General features: G+C 34.1%; 1 protein-coding gene across 3 annotated transcripts; it reads left to right on the top strand.

Annotated features, from left to right (window-relative positions):
- The first annotated feature begins 764 nt into the window (after positions 1-764).
- Positions 765-1,667, top strand: LOC119689193. Of its 3 annotated transcripts, XM_038103966.1 has the most exons (3): positions 765-1,085; positions 1,185-1,229; positions 1,286-1,667. In XM_038103966.1, exons 1-3 carry the CDS (start codon positions 1,067-1,069, stop codon positions 1,642-1,644), a joined length of 423 nt encoding a protein of 140 aa, XP_037959894.1. In that variant the 5' UTR covers positions 765-1,066; the 3' UTR covers positions 1,645-1,667. The 3 variants fall into 3 exon arrangements, with proteins under 3 accessions (XP_037959894.1, XP_037959895.1, XP_037959892.1); XM_038103967.1 differs by lacking the exon at positions 1,185-1,229; XM_038103964.1 differs by having other exon boundaries at positions 765-1,229.
- Positions 1,668-22,502: the final 20,835 nt, after the last annotated feature.

Here is a 22,502-nt window from a genome sequence, read left to right as displayed (position 1 = left end):
AGGAAATTTCAATTTACCCTACCTATATTTACTCGAACTCGCACACATCCAAAAAGACTTTCTTCCAATGAAATAATATTGATACCTAGTCATAAATTTAGCAATATCCACCTACATTATTAAACCCAATGCCATAAACACCTTAAATATCGTATAGTTTAAAATCTCCCTGCCAAAAACATTAGAAATTATGATTAGAGACGATAACTATATATGAATTGAGTAGTTCTGATTATTTTCTGCTAATTTCTTCTTTTTTAAATATTCCGACATTTATATCTTTCAACAGATAACTATCCATGGTGACAATACTTGAGCGAAAAGGATGTTTGAAGCAGGAATTGAGGGAAGAAGGCGTAGGTGTAAACCATATGCTTGCTAGAGTGGTCAAGAAAAGCAGGCTCTAACCATGTTTGATGTAAATACTGAAAAAGACATGCAACAGCAGACACTCCAAGGAGGGGACTGCAACGTCACATCGAAACCTGACAACAGGTTGCTATGATCAATTATGTTAAAAAGTTTGGCCTGATTTCTAATCCATCTCAAAACAGAAACCATTAGATGATATATTTCTTCCATTACCGTGGAAAATAAATAAATTCAAATAATTAGTATTAAAAAGTTGTAAATTTATTATGAGCTTACTTCAGCTGAATTAACTTAAATGTAACAAAAAAAAAAATACAACCCAGCAGCTTTTAATTAAATGTCAAAAATATTTGTTTTTTAGTCGAAAAATAAATTTTTACTAAAACCAAAATATGTAGTTTTTGGATTAACTCAAAATCAAAATTCAGCTGGTCTAGGTAATGTGCAAAAATCTTTTCTTTTCGGAAATTGCTGGTTTTTGCACAACAAATTGGAAACAAGAATTCAAAATACGAATTGTGGAATGGTCGAATAGTATTGGAAATAAGAAACAAATAGAAGCTGCCACCAAAGGAAAAGGCTCTAATAACAAGCAATCATCTCTTCCCGTTTCCGGGTTATAGAAAAGCAGGTGGAACATCAAATTGATAGCGCTGAGATTGCAAATTAACAAACGCTGGCAAAAATTTGCGAAATGGCAACGTTTACGTCAGGTAAGTCTACGTTAACTGATATTGAACCAGATCAAGCACATAGAACCACTGGTGCCACTGATGCCAATGCTGATGATTATTATTTCCAATCAATTCCAGAGAATTTCAATGACAACAGTACGCTTCCTTTGCAGAAATATATGTGTATATAAACCACCTTTTTTAATCGAACTTTTATAAATAATTTTTTTTTTATTCAGCTGTGATCACTTTTCAACGGGAATTTAATTTTCAAGAGACGCGGACTAAAATATTTAATTTATTAGAAGGCAACGCGGATAAATCGAAAGCTAAAGGAGATATAGTGCAAAAAATGGTTGAAAACTTTGAAAACAAAATCAGGACTGGTGTAGAAAAACAGTTACACGTAAAAGAAGAAAATGGGTATGAAAAGCCGCCAATCAACCACGAAAATGACACCATGTCTATTGTTGGACATCGCTCAATAAGCAAAGAAACAATCACGGGGCCAGACGCCGACAATGTTATAAACGCAAGCCATAGTGGGGATCAAGTTTCGCATGTAACTGTACAATCATATCCAGTATCAAAACTGTAGGTCACCAAAACTAAGGAAACTAAGAATTATCGTCACTAACTTCAACTACTACATCCGAAGTGAGTCATCCACTACAACTAAGGAAATGTGAACTCTAAAAGATAAGAACACTGGGTTTCATTAAGGGACATTATAAACTAACCGTTAGTTTCCAGGAATTCATTCCTTTCTAAAAACCCGTTTTTTTTCTATACAAACTATATATTTATATATATTATTAATAATATATATACTATATATTTTGAAAAATAAATGCATTACCAACCAGCAAAGCTGTTTGTTTCAATTACAATTTTTGAAAATTTTTAAAAGATTCTATTTTGTTTGGAAAGTTCCAGTTTAAAATCATTTAGGCACATTTATGTACCTATTTATGGGGCATTTCTTACAGCTAACAACTTATTGTTAAATTTTAATAATAAGACGTTGTGGGTTTCTTTTGTGCACACAGTTTTAAAAATATTCCTATAACTTCACCAGTCTTCTTATTTATGGTAGAGTTTCTCAACGCCTGAAACACTTAGGAATAAATAATGGCATGTTACTTGATTACTGTGTCCACATCGGGATTATAGAAAACTGACAGTTACACGCTGTCATAAATATAAACAGAACTCAAATATTTCCGAAGCAGTTGAATAATTAATAAATTTACTTTTATTTGTGCAAATATCATAAAATTTTGATCAGATTCTAGATCTCTGAAGAATCTACCTTAACAGTGCAAGAACTCTCAATAAGATAAGTTTTGATACTATACAATGTGTTTATTGATTGGAATGGCATTTGTATGTCGGTTAAAGCGTTTTTAAGGAGCAGGATGGTCTGAAACAGATTTCTCTTTCTCACTATCGGTTGTCATTATATGGAACTCAGTTTGGTAAACACGTTGTGTAAGCGTTGAGAGAATAACGCTTTTGGGTCAAAAATGTACTTTGTTGTAAGGAGCAACATAATCTTTGTATCATTGTTTGAAATCTGTTACATTGGATCTGGAAACACATCCTTCATTTTATTATTATGCTTTTTATATAGTATTACAGTAAGATAATTAGCCCTAAGAGTTTTGATTTTCAGTTCCAGAAAACCTACCTTCCTGTAGTGAAGGACGAAATATCGAAATGTCAAAGTTTTTTTTTACTATTTATTAACAAATGGCGTCCTCGAATGTGGTTAGCCTATAGCAGTTCAACCATAAATGGAACATTTGACTTCACTTTATACCCGAGACCTTCATAGCCTCTAACCACAACCTTTTCTCCATATATCTTATGCTATTAAATGTAACCAATAACTGGAATATTTTATTTTGTTTCTTTGTTCTTATTTTACACCGGAAAAATCATAAACTATAAATTTTATTTTTCCACAAAATAATTTCACTTTAACAGCTAAGTTTTTATGAATTATCCTTTGTTTTCTTCCAAGGAGACTGTGATTTTTACTTCTGAGGCATGAGAACCAAAAATTATTCATTATTATTCCGTAAAAGAAAATGGTTTTTAATGAACAAAAATTCATTGTTCTTTGAATGCAAACACCATCTAACCCTGCTGGAAATACTACTTGCATATATGGTATGTAAGCTCATTCTTAATACTTACGCGTCTTAAAATGAAGTAAAATAAGTTTTCGCCATGCTTTCCAAAAAGTGAAAAACCGAAATTAAGTAGAAAATTAGGAAACCCCATATCCTAATCTTTCAGCTTACGGTGTCAGTGCAGTGTGTTTGATTCCCATAGGTATCGTTCTATTGTACCTAATCCTAAAAAATGGTAATCGAAGAGTGCGTGCTTAAAAACCGATCAGTTTGATTAATGAAAACTGCTCGAGAGTGCGAGCAGCAGAATTTTCGGGATTGCAACATGTGAGACTTTTCAAGCATTTCCATAACTCCACATTAAACAATAACAACAAAATCTAAATTTTCCTTAATGGATGTAATATTGCCTGAATATACTTCTGTATGTGTTCGAAGTGGTGATTTTCTTGCTTTTGTAATGGGAATAAAAGTACGAAGTAGTTCGTTACACGCAACATACGTAGCATTGGGTTAATCCTCAACGCCACTTTTGATGATCCTTGTTATAAATTTTGTGGATAAAACACGGACATGAATAGAATTAAAAAAAAAGTATTTTAAGAACAAAAATCAGAGAGAATAACAATATCAGAACTCGCTGAAACTGCTATAAAAGCATTGGTCATGTCAGCTTAAAAAGTGGAAATCAAAAGAAGTACTTAGAGGTAGAGCGCAGGAAACAAATCCGCCATTAGGTAAACTTCAGATCTCATATAGGTTATAGTGCAGCCTAATGTGTGCGCGCTGGCATTAATCCTTTTGTATGACACAAATGAGACGCAAAGTGTAAAACATGCAATAAATACAGCAAAACAAAGAAGACAAGATATCCCGAAAATAAATTGAATAAACGTAAATAAAAAAAAAATTAACCGAAATCAAAAACCTTAACTGCACAAAATCCACGCCAAAGCAGAGGGTGCAATAACCTTTCCAACGCTCACGTAGATGCACTCACCCCAGAAGCTTCAGGATCAATTTCAGGATTAACAGTCTAAACGTAGACTGTTTAGACGAACAAAAATTAATGACAATATATTCGTGAGCTGCACTTGAAAACGCAGAAAGCCACCCCTTCGCTACCACATCACAGAGTACTTGAGAAATCAGAAATTGCACGTTTATGTCCTTGTAAAAGATTTGAAATGAAATATTTCGATGTCGCTGTACGATTCACATATGGGCTACACTCAAACATCCCTTCCCACTCTCAATATTTCGAGGAATTATGCGTGTTCTTTGCACTGAAACTAATTCGTGTGGTTTACTTAACCAAGCGTTCGTCTGTCCTACTGTCCTACTGTGTTCCTGTCGATGAGAATATCTGCGTGCTGATCTGCCAGTTAAATTATAGGCTTTCGCTTATTTATCATTATTTTATGCATTTTACATTTTGTATGCAATTCATTGCATTTCGTGTATTTATTAATGATTTCGACTTCGATTTCATTGCTGATGTCTACACACACACACTTCCTGAACACTTCTCTCTCTCCTATTCACTCCTATCCTCCATTCAATACGCAATGCGGAAATTCATTATTTTTATAAATCGTAAGTAAATAAATAAAAATCGACGTGCATATTACTGCTTCCGGTCCCAGGTGTATAGCTCAATCGAGAATTAATGCATTTGTTCATAAATCGCCCGTTCTGTAGGGTGTGTGTGACTTGGTGGGTAATGCCAGTGTTGTGAGCTGCGACTGTGTAACTGCGCTGTAAGTTCTACATTTCCACTATGTTTTCACCGTTATTGATGATTATATATGGAGTCATGCGATAAACTTTTATCCTTACACAAAATCATTCAATTCGAGGGTGCATTAATAACAATAAGAACATTTTATTGCAAATACTTTGAGAGAACTTTATTAAAATAATGACATACGAGTAGTGACGTTCATAGTGACGACTGAATTGTGGTTGTTAACTTAGTTCATTCTATTTATGTAGTGAGAGCTTTCGACTTTTACGCAGGAAGAAAAAGTAATCATTGCATCCAAACTATGAGAAATTAAAGAAAGGTAGTGGATCTTCCCATTTAAAGTATACTTAGTTTACATCGGGATGCTATATATTTAATTCATATATACGATATCAAAAAAATGTTTATATGCTTTATAAGAATGTATTGAGTTTGTCAATACATTTGTACAGTTGTGAAGAAGATGTCGGAGCCAAAAGCAACCATTCATTTTCCTAATAAATATGAGTTGACCAATCGAGATGAGCACGTTCCTATACTTTCTGTCCATCTCAGTACGCACAGGAAGATATGCTGATCTACGGTCCATCATCAGTCAGAAGGTAAATAAATGATAACAATTCTAGTATAGTTAAGGCTTAGTGTGGGGCAAGGATAAGCCCCCCAGATACAAAAGAGCAGAATATTGTACCATTTTGAAACTGTACATCATCTGATTCGAAATCATCAATTTCTATAGCACGTATTATTGGTAACTGCACATTATCATTATTACACTATACAAATGTGTTTAATAGTGTGACAACGTAAGATTTAATCTTTCCAGATGCTACATAATCGAAAATCGTTCTATTTAAAGTCGGTTTAAAGCCCAGTCTTCTAGATTTCTATAAAATAGCAGTGGATTAGATTGAAGTTTTTAGGTCAACTGATTTTTACACGCCTTGAAACTCAGATCTTGTGGTATCATAAAGCAGTTTAAGTGGTTGAGACCGATCCAAGTGATTGTTTTCGGTTATTATTTTCGCATCGGATATTAGCATCATTATTTTAAGCATTTTAGCATTACGTTTAAATGTATTCTGGTGCAAAGTTGACGTTATGATATTTAGGAAGTTAATGGGATTTTCACACATGACTCATGCCAAACTTAGAGCAAATTATTATTATTATAATTATTGGAAGTGACGATAAAATACTGCCTTGTAGAAGATTAACTTTTCTACTTCTGAAGACATGAGTGTTTATTATAGACAATGATAAGCATTTAGCAAAAAAAGGAACGCAGTTCCTTAAAATTGGAAAAAAAGGATTAAAATATTTAAAATAATAATTTTCCCTAAAATTAATTTTTAAGAAATTTTAGCATAAACTAATACATAAAGGTATTCTTTTTGTATTTTTGAAAGCGACTGAAATGATGCGTAAGGTAATCAGATTAGTTTTATAATTAAAAAATCAACAAATAGAAAAGAAAATTCAGGTTCTCAGTAGAAATTGTTGAGAATTTTTATGGAAATATCAAATTGGAACCACGTTAAATAGATAGTCATATGGTAAATGGTCACGGTAATTTTACGCTAATTTTGGTCATGACTAAAAGACATGACATACAGAGAGCCACATCAAAGTGTCAATTTCCTACATTTACTGCTATTTATTATTTACTATTTTCGTACATATTCTGTGTGCCCTAGCTTTAATTACATATCAATACAAAAACTCACATATTTATGCGCAAATTTTGATATATGTTACTGAGCATAGAGGTCCAGAAAACTTCGTCACCGTCACCAAATTATCTTTCATTCAATTTTAATTTACATTAACTTACATCAATTTAAAATTTAACGGGACCATGACTCTTAGACAGAGAGTCGTCTTAGACAGGCTAAAAATTATTAAATATATTCTCACACGTTATTCTAATTTTTGTATTTTTTAAACTGTGTGTTTTTATTTTTGACAGAGTTTCTTTCATATCCTGTTAGATTTTCTTTATTTCTCGGGCTGAGGAATTATCTTTTAAAGATTTTGGTACGAAATAATCTATATGTCTATAATCTATAGATACTTCTTTATTATTCAATTTCAACATTTTTTAACATAAGTTAGTATTATGCCTAAAGTCTAAAAACATTGGTTAGAGTTACTTAAAAATATATTGAAAAACAAAGAATATGACAATGATATGATAGTCGTCTGTTGGAGGTGTTGAATTTATACATATTTATCTATTTAAAATTCAAAAATAAAAATATGCAGAATTCAAATTAATCGCTTAAGTTTTAAATATTAATTAAAAAGTATTTAATTCGTTTATAATTAGTTTTCTGTATTTCAAAGCACTAGTAATATAGTTAATCAATCTTTTTCAATCAAGATCATCTTCTCCATTAATCACATTGATTACTTCCTCTTCCACTAAAGATTCTCTTTCAAAACAAATTCGTCTAAAAGGTTCTACTATAGGTCCTAGTTGTCCTAGTCCTAGTTGGTGAAACATTAGCGTATGAAAAACAGCTTGAGTCAGCAACCATAAGTCAGGAATCAGTAGTCGGCCGTCGGTCGTCGGTCGTTGGCAAGCAGAGAATGAATGCAGATAGATATATACTTAGTGATTCTAATAATTGAAGTTGTTTTTTTTAAATAAAAATACTTCCGATTATATATGTATATATGTATGGTGTTATCAGAATGCTTTTTGGAACCTTTCTGAAACTACTACTACTACTAGAAGAAGTGTTGTATTTGGAAATCGTAGTGAGAGGTTTGAAAATCACTTAATGGAATGTGTGATTTCATAACGCGAAATATATGTTTTTAATTTAATTTCTAGTTATTTAAATCTAATGAATTCCAATTATCCATATGTTTCCCTTCCCAAATTTTGACTGCGACTGAAGCAGCGGGGAAGGAGCATTCAGCTAATGTTTGAATAAACAAATGCAGAATATTGTAATTAAATTAGTTAAATATTTTATGGAAAAAAAAACAACGAAAATGAAAATGAAAATAGGATTTTAATTAATTTTTCATACCCTTTCTTTAAATTTTTTTATTCTTTTTTTTTCAACAAATCTGGAAAAAAGGAATAAAATTTAATTTAAATTTAATTAAATTGATCAACACTTGCTGCCACAAATATTCACATGCGGGCTGTCCATTGACAAATAAATATATATTTTCCCCCCTGCCACTCGTCTTGCATAGCATGTGTGTTAATTAAGAATTTGCACGCATATACAATTATTTTAACAGAGAAAAACCTACAACTACACGAACATACGAACATACGAACATATTGCTATGAACTACAGACTACAGACTACAGACGAGCTGTCGCTGCAGTGGACGCACAAATTGACATACAAACTGACATGAAAACCGACATACGAACCGACAGACATTATATATTCTGTGTAAAAATCTGCTTGTATGTGAATTTATTCATACCATCGCCATGAGCTGTGCATGTTGAAGCGCAACTGACCGCCTTCGTTGCTGTCCACGTATCAATGCTGTGAGTGGCGGATTGTGACAGTGACCACCACATCAACTACATACAAACTACAAAAACTACAACTACAACTACAACAGCAGCAACAGCAACAACATTAACATTAACAACATTAACATCATCTCATCTTAAACAACATAGCACGCATTATAAAGGACGATGTGAGCCATTTTATGTTTGATGGAGGATGGTGAATGGTGAATGGAGGATGGAGAAGCAGGGTGTGCATTGGGAAGGGAAGGAAATTTCATAATAACACGCATATCATTTTATCATCACATGAGTTCAAACGAGTTGAGTTGTAAATGAACACAAGGCAAGCTGCGTAAGAGCACAAAAAATCGAATAAATTAATGAATGATTCACAATATTGAAATAAAATCGACATTACACAAATGATTATGTGCTTCTCTTAATAAACTTCCAAGAAATTTAATAATAAATCAGAATAAATCATTAAAATGGGCTCTAGTTGTGAACTTAGGGAAAAAGCTCATATCAGCTTAAGAATTTAAAAATGTGAAGGATTCGTATTCCCGCATAATGGATGCATGGAAAGGACTACCTACATTCACAATATTAAGATATTAAATATTAAATTTCTAATTCCTTTAATTTAGCCAGGACATCTCGTAAATGTTATAGCAAAGCAAAAATATGCTGGAATACTAGATAATACAAATAGAAGGAAAATAAAGAAAAATTTCACTATATGTCGTCGCACGTCCAAGCGATAAGTCTCTAATCAAATTTATTAAAGTTATAAGCCATTTTAGATGTTCTTTGCATCTTTGTTAATTGCCTCAAACACTACTATTCGCCAGCTAGAAATTGCACAAAGCCAGGCTTTGAGAAAACTTTTCAAGGTACCATGGTACATTAGGACAAATGACATCTTCAGGCACCTCAAGATTGATCCGATCAAAAAGTATATAAATGATAGGACCCAGAAATTATTTACGAAAACTAAAAGACTTACCAACACCACGTTATCGAATCTCAGAATGGTTACAGGCTCCTCGAGGAGGTATGCAGATCTGAGCTCACTTATTGTTTATTCTGATGAAGTGATAAACAATAATCCAGTCAAGACGTAGAGAGTGGTTTTGAAGCAACCTCGCAGCTAATAGAGAGTAAAATTGTTTAAGTGCACCAGCCCAATTATCGAGAACCCCAATTACAGACCATTGTTTTTGAAGATACGTCTAAAATATTTACCATATCGCCATGAATTTCCATTCTTTTGAAACGATTTTTAAAAAGAACTCTATAACTGCACGGTGGTTAATTTTCTTCATTCTTACACTGACACGTCGTCATCAAATTGTTCAAAAAGGATGAATTGGCATTTGAGAATTAAATTTTCACTTTGTTCTTACGGACGGTGGAATATTAACACGGTTCTGAAATCTTGCTACTTCAATTAGTAAATAGATGATCTTCTGCGAACTAATTGTAGCACAAATCGGTGTCTCTGTGAAAGGTTTTGTTGAGTCCACAACGTCAACGAAAACTACCATTCCTGTTCTTTATTAAAAACTCATTCAAACTAAAATAAAAACTATGTGAACGTTTCTCTCTCCACTGCGATTTATTTGTTTTGTCAATTTTGATACACAAGGTACTCATTTGTCTCGTTTTGTGTCCATAACTTATAGCTCATATATCTAGTAGATACATTAGTATCTTTGTAGCGTTCGATGTCTATTGCATATGCAATATGTCTGTGACATGTACTCATACATTATTATTATACAACTGCACTTTAGTGTGTTTATATCTTCGTTTTGATTTTTTTCATAAAAGTATTCCATCTGCTGCCAGTATTGGCAAATAATACACCTGTGCATTTTTGGACGTTGAATTTTTTGAATCCTTTTTCTGCAATTTATTCAAACTGACTACATTTTGCAGTTGCTACTCTTACTGCTGATGTTGGTGTTGTTTTTGTTGATATTTTCGTCTTTGTGGATTTAAATTGTATATTAAAAGTATATACGACTTTTTTATGTTTATTGAAAACTGCCATAAAAATGTATTAAAAAAGAAATGTTCAGAAAAATATCAAAAATATCAAAAATATTAAAAAATATTTAGTTTGTTTGTCAACAAAACTGTTATGCATTAAGCGTTTTTATGTGAAGCTTACTTCATAATAAATCTGAATGGAATAAATATCTATTCGAATGCGAAATGCATATGGGAATAAAGCGCAAGTGGCACACAACACGATAGCAGAATGGAAATGCATTAAAAAATTATATGTGCATTTAGCAAACTAATCGGATTGTGAACGGTTCAGCTGATAGAATGGCCATTTGAAGGAGTTGATTTCGCATTTCGCATTTCGGATTTCGGAAGATTGATCGAAGTGTGGATGATTGGTTGAGGTTTCTCAATACTTTACATCAATTTTCCGTCATGTCATACACATATGATACTTCAATAGATTTATTTTAATTCGAAGCAATACTAGCGCGGGCATTACTTAGAACAATTATATGTAGATCAGTTTTTTCAATAATTCCAATAATTTTGCAGAAATACTCCTATACATAATTTTTTCATGCATTTTTAAATATTTGTGAACAAAACTTTATATACTTATATTATATTAATACGTATACATATATGTAAATATTTGATGTGATATATTTTACATAAATTTAAATGTTTATAATTGGAGAATTCAACATTCAAACATCTATGAGTATTGATCAGTTTGGCTCCTTCAAATAATGAAAAGTTGTCAATTTTGCTGAAGTGGATCATAAGAATATTAGTCTTATAATGAGTAGAAAAATAATTTTCTGTCGATCAGGGAAATATATATCTTCTGCTTAAAAAGTACCCGGATTTTGTAAATAAAACACACAGATTAAAATTTTATTTCAAATTTATTTTATCTCCTTCAAAATATGCTCCTCCTGAAGCGATACAAATATGCCAACGCTTTACCCTCTTTTATCTTCCATACACTTTTCGTAGGCCCGTGCAGGTATGGCTTTTACTTCCTTCGGCGAATTCTCTTCTACCGATTCAATCGACTCAAAATGCTTACCACGAAGGGGCAATTTGAGTTTCGGGAACAGGAAAAAGTCACTCGGATCCAGATCTGGCGAATATGGTGCCTGAACGATGACAGTGTTGTTGACAGCCGTGTTTGGTCAAAATATCGCGTACAACAGGAATTTTCCATAGTAAAAATCGCTAAATGCACTTGAGGTATTGAGGTAGTCTGACATTAACAGCTGCTGTATAGAAACTAATTAATAGATGGCGCTCAAATTTGTACCATATGTCAAGAAAGGGTGTACCAACATAACAAAAAAAAAATCGACCTTTTTTTTAAAAAGGCCTATTACTTAAGGAGATTAGATAGATTAAATATTCTCTTCAATAATACTTGCCTTAGCAATTGAGAAAGATAAAGAACCTGTTTCATTAGTGGTCTATCACTATCTAGTGCATACGCAACGGAGATTGAACATGTTTGGTACTTACTTTTTATAGCATCTTGGTTAACTATAGGATTGGTCTTTAAGTTGTATCTTTGGTACGACATGGTACTAAGTGAACCATTTGGATCACTGTACTAACTTAAACTTATCGAGATGATCATGTTCGACTAGCTTCTATATATACTAAAGATTAACAGACTGATGATTTATTATAAAAATGTGTGTTTGAAAGGTAGTGTTCCATACACAAACAAAGACCAGCAGCGCCTCTGATTGTCTTCTATCATTAGATCTTTTCTTTTGTAAGCATGTTGCAAAAGAACAAATAAAATAAGCACTACTTTCGATAGCAACTCTGGGCAACATGAAAATTTCGTTAGGTTTATATGTGGAAGACACGTAATAAAATTTAAAGTTAAAATTTCGAAAATGAATAATATATCTATGCAATTATTTATAATAATATTTTTTTTTTACTTGATTGTGAATATACATAAATTTTCATGCCTTTTAACAGTAAAATAATAAATAGAAAAATTAAAGTATTCGTTTCGAACATTGATGACACGAAGTACGAATAATTAACGAAATCATTCGTTGACAGTTAACTGGAAATTTGGTATGTACTACCAAAAATCGTTCACAATAGACAAATTTTTAGTATTGGCAACCATGTGATTTGAGCTGCTTATTAACATAGTTAAGCGACTTTAAAAATATTAAACTAAATAAGCCAGCAGTGTTGTTGTTTCATATATTAATTTTAAATTAAGCAGTCGTTCTTTTGTGATACGCTTACAAAAGAAAAGGCCTATTGTTATATCAGCAAATGACAAAAACTGCAAAAGTCATTTAATATTTATTCAAATTAGTTTACCATTGAAAACAATATGAAATAAATTGAATTTTTTCCTAAAATAAATTTTTATTTTTCATCGAATATTTTAGATATATTATATATTTTCAGTATGGCATAGCTCTATATATATTTTTGCGTATAGTCAAGTTTTGAAATCAATATTTGCTTGTAAACTTCAATAAATTCGACTTGAAAAAAAATGGAAGCCATTAAACTTCTACTAGGCTTTTCTGCCATCTCAAAACACAAACAACGAGGTACTCTTGCAATGACTGATAAAAATGTTTCATTAATGACTGTTGATATCGCCAAAGATACAGAAGAAGTTCTAGAAAAAGCAATTGAGATATTCGGTAACGATGGATTTCTGTTGAATAAAGACTTTGCTGATACTTGTGCGGTAGAGATATACAGCTGTAACTTAGCCGTTGAACTGAAGATCAATAATAGTCTCTTATTTTTGAATACCACTAATAGGAATATTTACAAGGCACTCAAAAAATGGTTTTTGTGTAGAAAAGTCAGTCGGTATATTCCTAAATATTTGCCACCAGTAGATTTCGAAATTTCATATTTTGTGGCTGAACATGAAAATCTTGAAGTGCTGAATGTAGATGAAACCCAATCTTGTAAGTTGAACATATGTTATACCATAACTTGTTGTAAAAACATGTGGATTTGTATATACAAGAGAGGTTACAGTATCAAAAACGAATGTCAGAGTGTAAAGTCATTGGAAGGTGAATGCTGTGGAATATAAAGGTATGAATTGCCAGTTAGAAAACGTAGTAGAAATAAATTGAATATGCAGAGTGGTGTTAGTAGTAAATGTTTATTGTAATTAATAATATTTTAATAAATAATATTTTAGTATTTGGCACTTAGCAATAATAGTCTTTAACTTGTTTGTAACTTAAGCGATTATATCTAAGGTACGTACAAAAAAACTAGGGCCGGTGGTTTTTCTCTCATGCCAATCGTTAAAGAAAAACACTCCGATGTTTACGTAAAAACCCAAATGCTCTCTATTCGAATAAAGCTACAATACTTTGCTTGATTGGATGCTTAAATTCATCAGTTCTGAACTGAAAACAGATAGCTGTTTTACCATGATCGTAGGCGGTATCCAATAAAGTAAAGCAAAAAAGTGGATTGGTAGCTCCAGTAATATGTGGGGTGACTGCACTTTGTTTTGCTTACCTGTTTTAGGTAACTTGCTTTTTCAGATGCTTGCCTTCAATAGACAGACTTGTTAAGGTTTGACCAAATCACAATTCATAGCTTAAGACTATATCTGGAGTAAATAGCTCTTCCACAGCAGCACATAGCATAAATGGCTTTATGAACCATCCACAATCTCTGACTGTTTTGATAGTTTGAGCAGTCTTATCACATTACATTTTACGGAAGAAAAGAGAAACCGGCACTTTCTAACGATGTGCTATCCTTCGAAAAAAGTTCCAAGTCTACTAAACTAATTCAATTAAACTTATGACTAGGTGTAGATTTGGGAATTCAGGTTTTGAAGGGGTGCCATCCAAAACTTCTATTGGAAGATAATCAGGAGACAATCAGCTACACCGCTGTTGTCACAGAAACTAGTGATAACTGACGAGGCAGTTTTAATATGTTGGAGGTTTATTTGAGCAGTTTTCAGATTTCTTTGAACTGTATCTTTTGAAGTCAGTGCTTTTTGTGTTATCTTTGCCCAACTACGACGAGATGTTTTGATAGAGCGCCATCTTGTCAAATTGTTCATACACCAATAAGGAGAATAAGATGCAGCTACTTCCTTTTTGAAATTGTTGATATCTACGGGATTTAAAGTGAACAATCTTAAGAGTATTTGTAACATACAAACTCACCTTTCTGATAATAAGATATGTGTGGCTTCTACTTTGGGTAGGGGCGTTTTGTGTCCAGATCCAGATCAAGCTAATAAATTGATAGTGCTGGTGAATTTTGTGAATAGCTCTAATTAAAAATAAGTACCGGGTGTTAATGCATATTTATAAATATGTGCATATATAAAATTTGGGACCAAAACTTTGTTTATGACAATTATAAAATCTTTAACAACGCTTAATCTGATTTTTGGTATTGTTTATTTTTTTTATTTATTTAGGAATAGGATACAAATTATTATTGATTTTTCAGCATGTTAAACTTTGCTTTCTACTTTTTGAGGTTTAGCAATAATAATGGAGTATCTTGTTTTGGATCCATTTCAAAATTTCTTTTCATCTTTTCGTGATAATTACAAAATGTTCTGTTCAGTAAGCAATTTTTCCATTACTTTTATAAAGTCTTTTATTTACCATACCATAAGTGAGTTACAGGGCTCAATAAGATGATGTTTCCAAAGTAGAATTGTTTCCATTATTTCCATTTCAGACTTTTTTTACTGTCTGGGTAAGTAGTTATTACACATTCTTTCTGCATAGTTTTGCACTCGTTATTGCATTCTTTTTACCATTGTAACTACGTTTACTCTATTACTTCACTACTATTTTTATTATTACAATATTACTATTTTTATATTCCCCTTAATTTTTAGAAGCGCCGCACGGACCCATCTATACATGCATACACCTGTAAGTTACACGTGAAGTTTTGACATAAATATTTCATCTCACAAGTAAAATAAGATTCTCGTGCATGGAACTATTAACGTGTATAACAACCATACCAACATCAACAACAACAGTAACAACCGTTACAACAGAAAGAATAATAATCGCAAGAAGGAAGACCAGCGGGTTACATACCTGCTCAAGAGCGGATCCACAAAGGCATCTCGCGTTTGGTTTCAGCAGAAGTGAACAACAGAGGTTTTACACTGAGAAAAAATGTTTTTATAGATATTTATAGGAAATTTGGCGGGGTGGTATATTTTAGAGTAATCGGAATGTCTCGAAATCACTGGACCTTTGATAATATAGTAGATAAGTTAAGGTACATATTTAAAAATATCGAGAACTTGACTTATTTTAAGTCAAATTTAAAAGGGTTTCAGTGGATCACTAGCGCCCAAAGCAAGTGCAAAAAAACCCATATTAAAAGTTACACGGATATAATAAAAATTTACTCATTACTTTTCTCAGTGTATAGTGTGTTTTTGTCTGAGCTGGTGCCCCAGAAGTGCTATTGCTGTTGCTGTTTCTGTTTCTGTTGGCTGGTGGAACTCTCGCGTTTGCTTATTCTTCGGTGCTAGCAACCAAAAAAGTGAACCATTTTTCAGTGCCTTCTGACGTTACCAGCACAGTTTTCTTTTTTTTTTGTTTTTGTGGAAAAAAATTCAATAAATTGGTTCGCTGAAATGAAATGAAATACCTTTGCTTAGTTTATGCACAAGAACATTGAAATATGTTGTTATTCACGAAATCACTGGTACAGACAACTATATTCATGACACAATGCAGTAAGAACTAGTGCCTGCTTGGCACTCCCAACGTCAAGAAAATGAATTAAAAACTTAGTCATTTTTGTTTAGGTTTCGATGTTTTGAGTTGCACATTTCAATGTAAGCTTTTACTTGAATTGGCTGCGCTGTTCATTCGGCATATATTCTTCTATTACACGGAAAGTGAAAGAGAAATATGTGTGGTAGTGGTACCAGTAATGACCTTCTGTATCAAAATTCTCCCCCTGCGGATAAAGGGTTAGACTATTGGTAGGCATGACTGTCGTAACAGGTGACTTAAGTCCCGGCGTTATGCCGACACTGCTTTGGAGTGGAGCTTGGCGGCAAATGACACGGCACTCGCGACACCTGACCGGAGGTGTAAATCTGGTACTACGGGGGTCAGATGCCTGCAGCTTCTGCTGTCCTGGCCAAATGATGATTGGCAAAGTCGTAGTAGCTGTGATTGATACCCAAACTTACTTTCTAATACCCAAAGATCAGCAAACATATTGATAGGCCTCGCTTCCTACCAAGGAGGGAATTGTGTCCAAAAGACATAACTTCATTGAAACCGGCGGAAATTTATTTCCAATTGAGCATTTATCGACGCATTATCTTGATATATGTATTTGTAGAGCACCGTTGTCTTAGGTCTTCATGCAGGTACCCACGCTAAACAACGCTGTCACAGTAACAAAATTCGTAGATGGTCAAATCGTCAAGCTAGAACCAGCCAAAAGCATTCTTAAGGTAAGAATTTGACCAATGCTACTGTTGGAGATATCGCTGAGTGTGTTAAAGAAGGGACCTCCAAAAATTTAAGCCCGGTTCTGTACAAACCTGAACATAGATAGAACAGATGTTCTGGTGTTCTTTCTTCGAGTGCCGGTAGACACGCATTGCAGGAGAAACTGCAAGGTAGACCGAGCATATTTCCATGTCGTCCTATGGTTCAGTGCCCTGTACCGATAGTTATTAGCCCACACATCTCTGAGTTGCTTTTCCGTATGAAGTCAGAGGTAAACTCATGACGCCGAAACCGTTGGCCAGGGAAGCGCTAAAAGTGCTTAGCTATCCGCGGAACACCCTAAGTTGGCTGACCTCATTGATTACTGAACATAGAAACTCCAAGTATTACCTCAAAAATACAACTCTCGCTGAGGAAGACACTTGCAGACTATGTCTAGAAGAAAAGAAGACAGCGGTGCAAAGATTGTGCTAATGTCCAGCACTAGCAAGCAGGAGGATAATAGGAGGATGCGATATCATTGGGTTGGTGATAATTTGGCACCTCAATATAAGTGAGCTGATTGAAAAAACAAGACATATAGGTAGTTATGCGAACGGAAGCCACACTAGCTTTAATTCAATAACTTCATTCGAGAATCGAAGCATGAATAAGGATCCAAGTAGTTTCGTGGTCTACTTCAGACAACCCTTCAGTTCAGTGGGGCCACTGCTGGGGTAATATGAGCCCACTCAATATTTACCTGTCGAAAAATATTGTCATAAATCAACTGTGCATTAATAAATCATCTTCATTCTTATACTGATCTAGATGAAATACAGACCGTTGATAAAGCTTAAATAGGTTCTTGACTGTCCATGATAACATAGATTTCCTTTTCCCGAAAATTCATGTAGCAGTAAGAGACTCTTTAAGGATTGCGAAGATATCTGACTGAAATATTGAGGTAAAATCGGAGAGGTGGTAGCATTTACTTATCCTTTAGTTTGTGAAAAAGACTGTGAAAAAGACGACTATAATAAATTACCACCTCACCACAATAAAAAATCAAACTACGTTATTATTAAGTTAGTATAAACTATTAATAAAATTAAGTCAAGTTATTTTGTTAAGTTACTGTAAGCTACTAATAAAATTAAATTATAATAGGAGGTTTAATAGTAATAAAAATTTTCCTTTAAAAATAAATTAAATCATAACGTTTCCCATTTTTTTGGGTTTGTTACTTGTTTTGCTAATAATAAAATGGGTATAGCAGAATCGACGACAACAACATTCATAGCAAAACCAGTCGCAAGCATTTAGGGTACGCAATAATAAATCAGAAGAAATCTACACACAATATAGATGCTCCGTTTGGCGAAATTTCTATAAAATGAGATGAAAAATCAAACAAAGGGGACTTGATCGCAGCACTTAGAATAGTGCACGTCGCAGCACGGCGCTTCAACAGAATAGTGCGTGGCAGCACTGGCAACAGAGACACTTTGGAATACTCACCAAGTTTATTCAAACAAGGTAATTAATAAATTTGTAGAACTACCAGCGTAACCCAGTCGGTAACGCTGATTCCTAGTAACGTAGCCGAATCGGTAACGTTGATCCCCAACCCACCAGCGTAACCCAGTCGGTAACGCTGATTCCTAGTACCGTAGCCCAGTCGGTACCGTTGGGTACTCTTCCTAACACTAATTGGGTTTTCCTATTTCAGGAATTATTTTATTTGAATAATTATTATTTTGGTAGTCCATAGGTAATAAATACATTATTACAAAAAAAATATATATTAAATAAAAATTAGACTAAAATTTAACCCATGGTTTAAAATCATAATATGACGAGGAGATGCAGGGTTACAAAGCGATATTCTTGCAACAAACCGTACGGACCGTGAGCTATTCCAGCTATCAACGGCCGTAAAAAAGACTCTGGCTTCAACGCCTTTATCCAGCTTAGATACGTCGGTATACCTTTTGATCAAAAAAGAACTTATTCGTTCTTTTTTTGAATTCCCACGCTTATTCAATCGGTAAATTTTTTTCATTTTCAAGCTGGCAACACTACTATACACATTCTGTCAAAGTTTAACGCATATCGTACGATTAGTTTTGGTTTCGCGTCTATACAAAGAAGTCGAAAAATTTTCGTGTGGCGATTTTTAGCTGACTTTCATTCAGCGTCGTTGTGATGTAGCCAAAGATATGATTTCCAACGCAGATAGGGACCCCATATCCCACATTCATCGAACGCATCATAACTGGTGATGAGACATGGGTCTATGAATTTGACATGCCCACCAAACAACAATCGACCCAATACTGAATGGTGCTTCGAAGGTGATCCGAAACCGAAAAGAGAATGCCAAAGTCGGTCCAAAATCAAGGATATGCTGACTGTTTTCTTCGATATTCGTGGTGTGATGCATTATGAATTCCTTCCGGACGGTCAAACATTCAAACGGTCAATAAGGAGTATTATTTGGCCGTTATGCGTCGTTTGCGTAAGAGCATTCGCAAAAAGAGGCCAGATTTATGGAAGGAAAACCGGCTCACACAGCGTTGGTTGTGTCGCAGTTTTTGACCAAAAATTCACCAATATCATCAACCAAGCACCGAGCACCTTGCTCTCCAGATATGGCCCCGTGTGACTTTTTCCTCTTCCTCCGATTCAAATTGCCATTGCGAGGAACGCGTTTTAAAATCATAGAGGCCATAAAAGAGAATTCGCTACGTGAACTAAAGGCCGTATCTTCGGCGGCCTATAAAACTTGTATGGAAAATTGGATCAAGCATTGGCATGCATGTATTGCTGCTGGAGGAGAGTACTTTGAAGGCTATAATAAAGATAATTATTAAAAACTAAAATTTTGCGTTTGTTTTTAAATTCTCGTTCTTTTTTGATCATAAGGTAGATCGCTATTTTTGCCAGCGTTGTAAGCAGCCCTGACTCCCGGTCCCGTCTTCAAGAAGTTGTGAAGACAAGGGATATTCCCATGGCCGAATGCAATCGAGCCCCAACAATTCATATCTTTATACTTAACCTTTGAACAATGTATTGTTTATTCTGCGAGGGCCACCTCACTAGGCATCTGTATGTTGAAATTGGCCGAACAATATCTGTTTAAAACCAGAAAATCACGTAGGTTGCGTGCCCAGCTCTTATCATACATCCATTTGTACGCATAGAAGGCCACGCAATCTTTGTGAATTCTTTCATCGATGTTGACCTTCCGGTTAAGCTTTGTGTCAAAAATTATTCGTAGATATTTAACCTTGAGCAAAAGAGTTATTCTTCGGCCGTTTAGCATCGACAATGGAAACTTTTGAATTTGACATTTGTTGGTAAATGTAACAGGTCTGTCTCAGAAGTGTTTATGCTAACGTCACACTTTAAGACCCATCTACTTGTAACATATTCTAAAAACTGCCCTTTATGATGTTACTCAGAACCTAAACGGAAAAAATTTCAGTAGCATACGATTGATCATATTGGATATATTACAAGCCGATGTGGACTTCTGATAGAAGGGAATGTATATAATCTTCTTCTAACAGTGCTATAATTTATCGCGAGAAATTCTATTCTAAACGCACCATTCAAGTTAAATTCTTCGCCGAATAATTACTTCCAATGCACAGGTAATATTGTACTATTAAAATGATCTGGTTTTAGCAGCTACTCAGCTACTGTTAAAAACCTGAGGGGCTATGTAAATGTTTTGTAAAATAATCAGGCAGTGTCATCATGCTATTGAACAGAGGATTATTAAAATATTGTGAACGGATTTTTGTTAAGTTCGAAATTCTGTATCCGTAGTTACGAATGTAATGGTTTTCAGATCCATTTCATTATTCCACAAATTAATTGCAGAGAGTGTTTAATTGAAACCTAAAAACTCCGTTAAAATTTTTAAATTAAATTTAAAAATGCGAAGAATGTGCAATGGCCACAAATAAATAAAATTGTAATGAGCGCAATAAAAGCACACTAAGGATCCGAGGAAACTTCCGGCACACATGTTAATACGCAGTAGGAGCACTCATCTGAGTGTGCGTAGGGATGTGTTTTATTAAAAATGTATTATATGTTATTTAAATGTGTATTGGCAGTCATTAGAACAAAGTTTTCTCCTTTTTAATTTCCATTCAATATTTACGAAGGTAGGTATGTACTCCTCAAATTCTGATCCATATTAAATGTAACATTATATTTGCCTTCCTTTTTTCATTGGCAGTGGAGCGTAAAGGGAAATCAGCATTTGCGAATATTTCGCACATATCTGAACGTTTGTCCGTTACAATTGAAACTCATACCGACACACCTCGTAAGGCATTTGCCACTCCGCAGATATGGCTTGGGCTCCACAGATATGGCTTGGGCTCAGCAGATATGGCTTGGGTTCCGCAGCAAAAGTAAACGGTACGTAGCACGGGCTTGAAAGTACGTGTGTGTCGTACGGTGAAGCACATATAATGCCGTCCTGGCGAAATTACTACTGCTGTCCTCCTACCTCTGTCTTCATAGTTGTGCAATTGGCATTTTAGATGAAACAATTGAAGTTAAGAGATTTTCCAAATTTTTTACAAAACGAGAAACGCACATTTGGAATGTTTCAATTGAAATTGCTTACTTATACACAACTTCTATGCAAAATGCTTATGAACGCCGTTAACATTTTTGGGGGCCGCCCATATGTATGGGGGTCGATGTGAGCTTTAGTGTGCGAGTGGATTGCTTCACGAAACATATTGTGTGGGGTCTGATGTGAGCATTAGTGAATTGCTTCACTAGATATATTGTGTGCTCTGGTTTGAATTTCGGAACTGTGGGGCTGCTGTTATTGTTGCGCTCACTTTTAGTGAAGATGGGAATAGTTGAAGGTAAGCATGCTTTTGGACTCAATAATTGCTTGTATTGTATAATAGTTGTGTTTATGTATGTATATTTCTATGTTCGCAAATGTAAGTGCATGTGTTTGGCAAAAATTCCAACTACTGTGGAAGGAATGCCGTGAATTTTGTAATATACTCAACATTCCCAAAATACAACGAAATGGGCAATGAAATGCTACGTTGCAAGGCGCTTGCTGCTGACTCCCCTACTGCTACTTCTGTTGGAAATTTTACTGTTCCTACTGGTGTAACTAGTTCTCTTATACAAAAACGCAGTATATTTTAATAGAAATATAATTTTAAAATATGTTGAAAAATTTTGTTAACTACAACGAAACCGAAGAAATGTCAATTTTAATTTCATGAGAAATATTGAGAGAAGTAACTTTTTTAAAGAAACCTTCAATAAAATTGAAATAAAAGTCCACTTAATAATGACATAAGAGATACAAATTGCCAAAAAATGGGACACCTATACATCTAAACCTAGGATACGCAGTCATCTGTATGCAAGTTCATCCCACTTATGGAACAGAAAATCTACCTTCTTCTTGATTCTTCTTCTTGAGTTAGTGCTATTATGCACTTTTACTTTATAATGGCTGGGGGGCTTATCTCTGCCCCACACTAGGCCTTAACTAGGCTAAGATATCATATAATTTATTTGTCTTTTAGTTGATGACGG

Source organism: Teleopsis dalmanni, chromosome X, assembly GCF_002237135.1.
Source record: "Teleopsis dalmanni isolate 2A chromosome X, ASM223713v2, whole genome shotgun sequence".
Classification (NCBI taxonomy): Eukaryota; Metazoa; Arthropoda; class Insecta; order Diptera; family Diopsidae; genus Teleopsis; species Teleopsis dalmanni.
Note: the sequence above shows the minus strand (reverse complement) of the source record. Positions and strands in the feature narration are given on the sequence as shown.

Bases quoted from the DNA above. Each gene is read 5' to 3' on its own strand.
- LOC119689193 (XM_038103964.1), top strand. From the start codon at position 1,067: ATGGCAACGTTTACGTCAGGTAAGTCTACGTTAACTGATATTGAACCA. The intron at 1,230-1,285 runs GTATATAAACCA...TTTTTTATTCAG, and splicing joins TCCTTTGCAGAAATATATGT to CTGTGATCACTTTTCAACGG.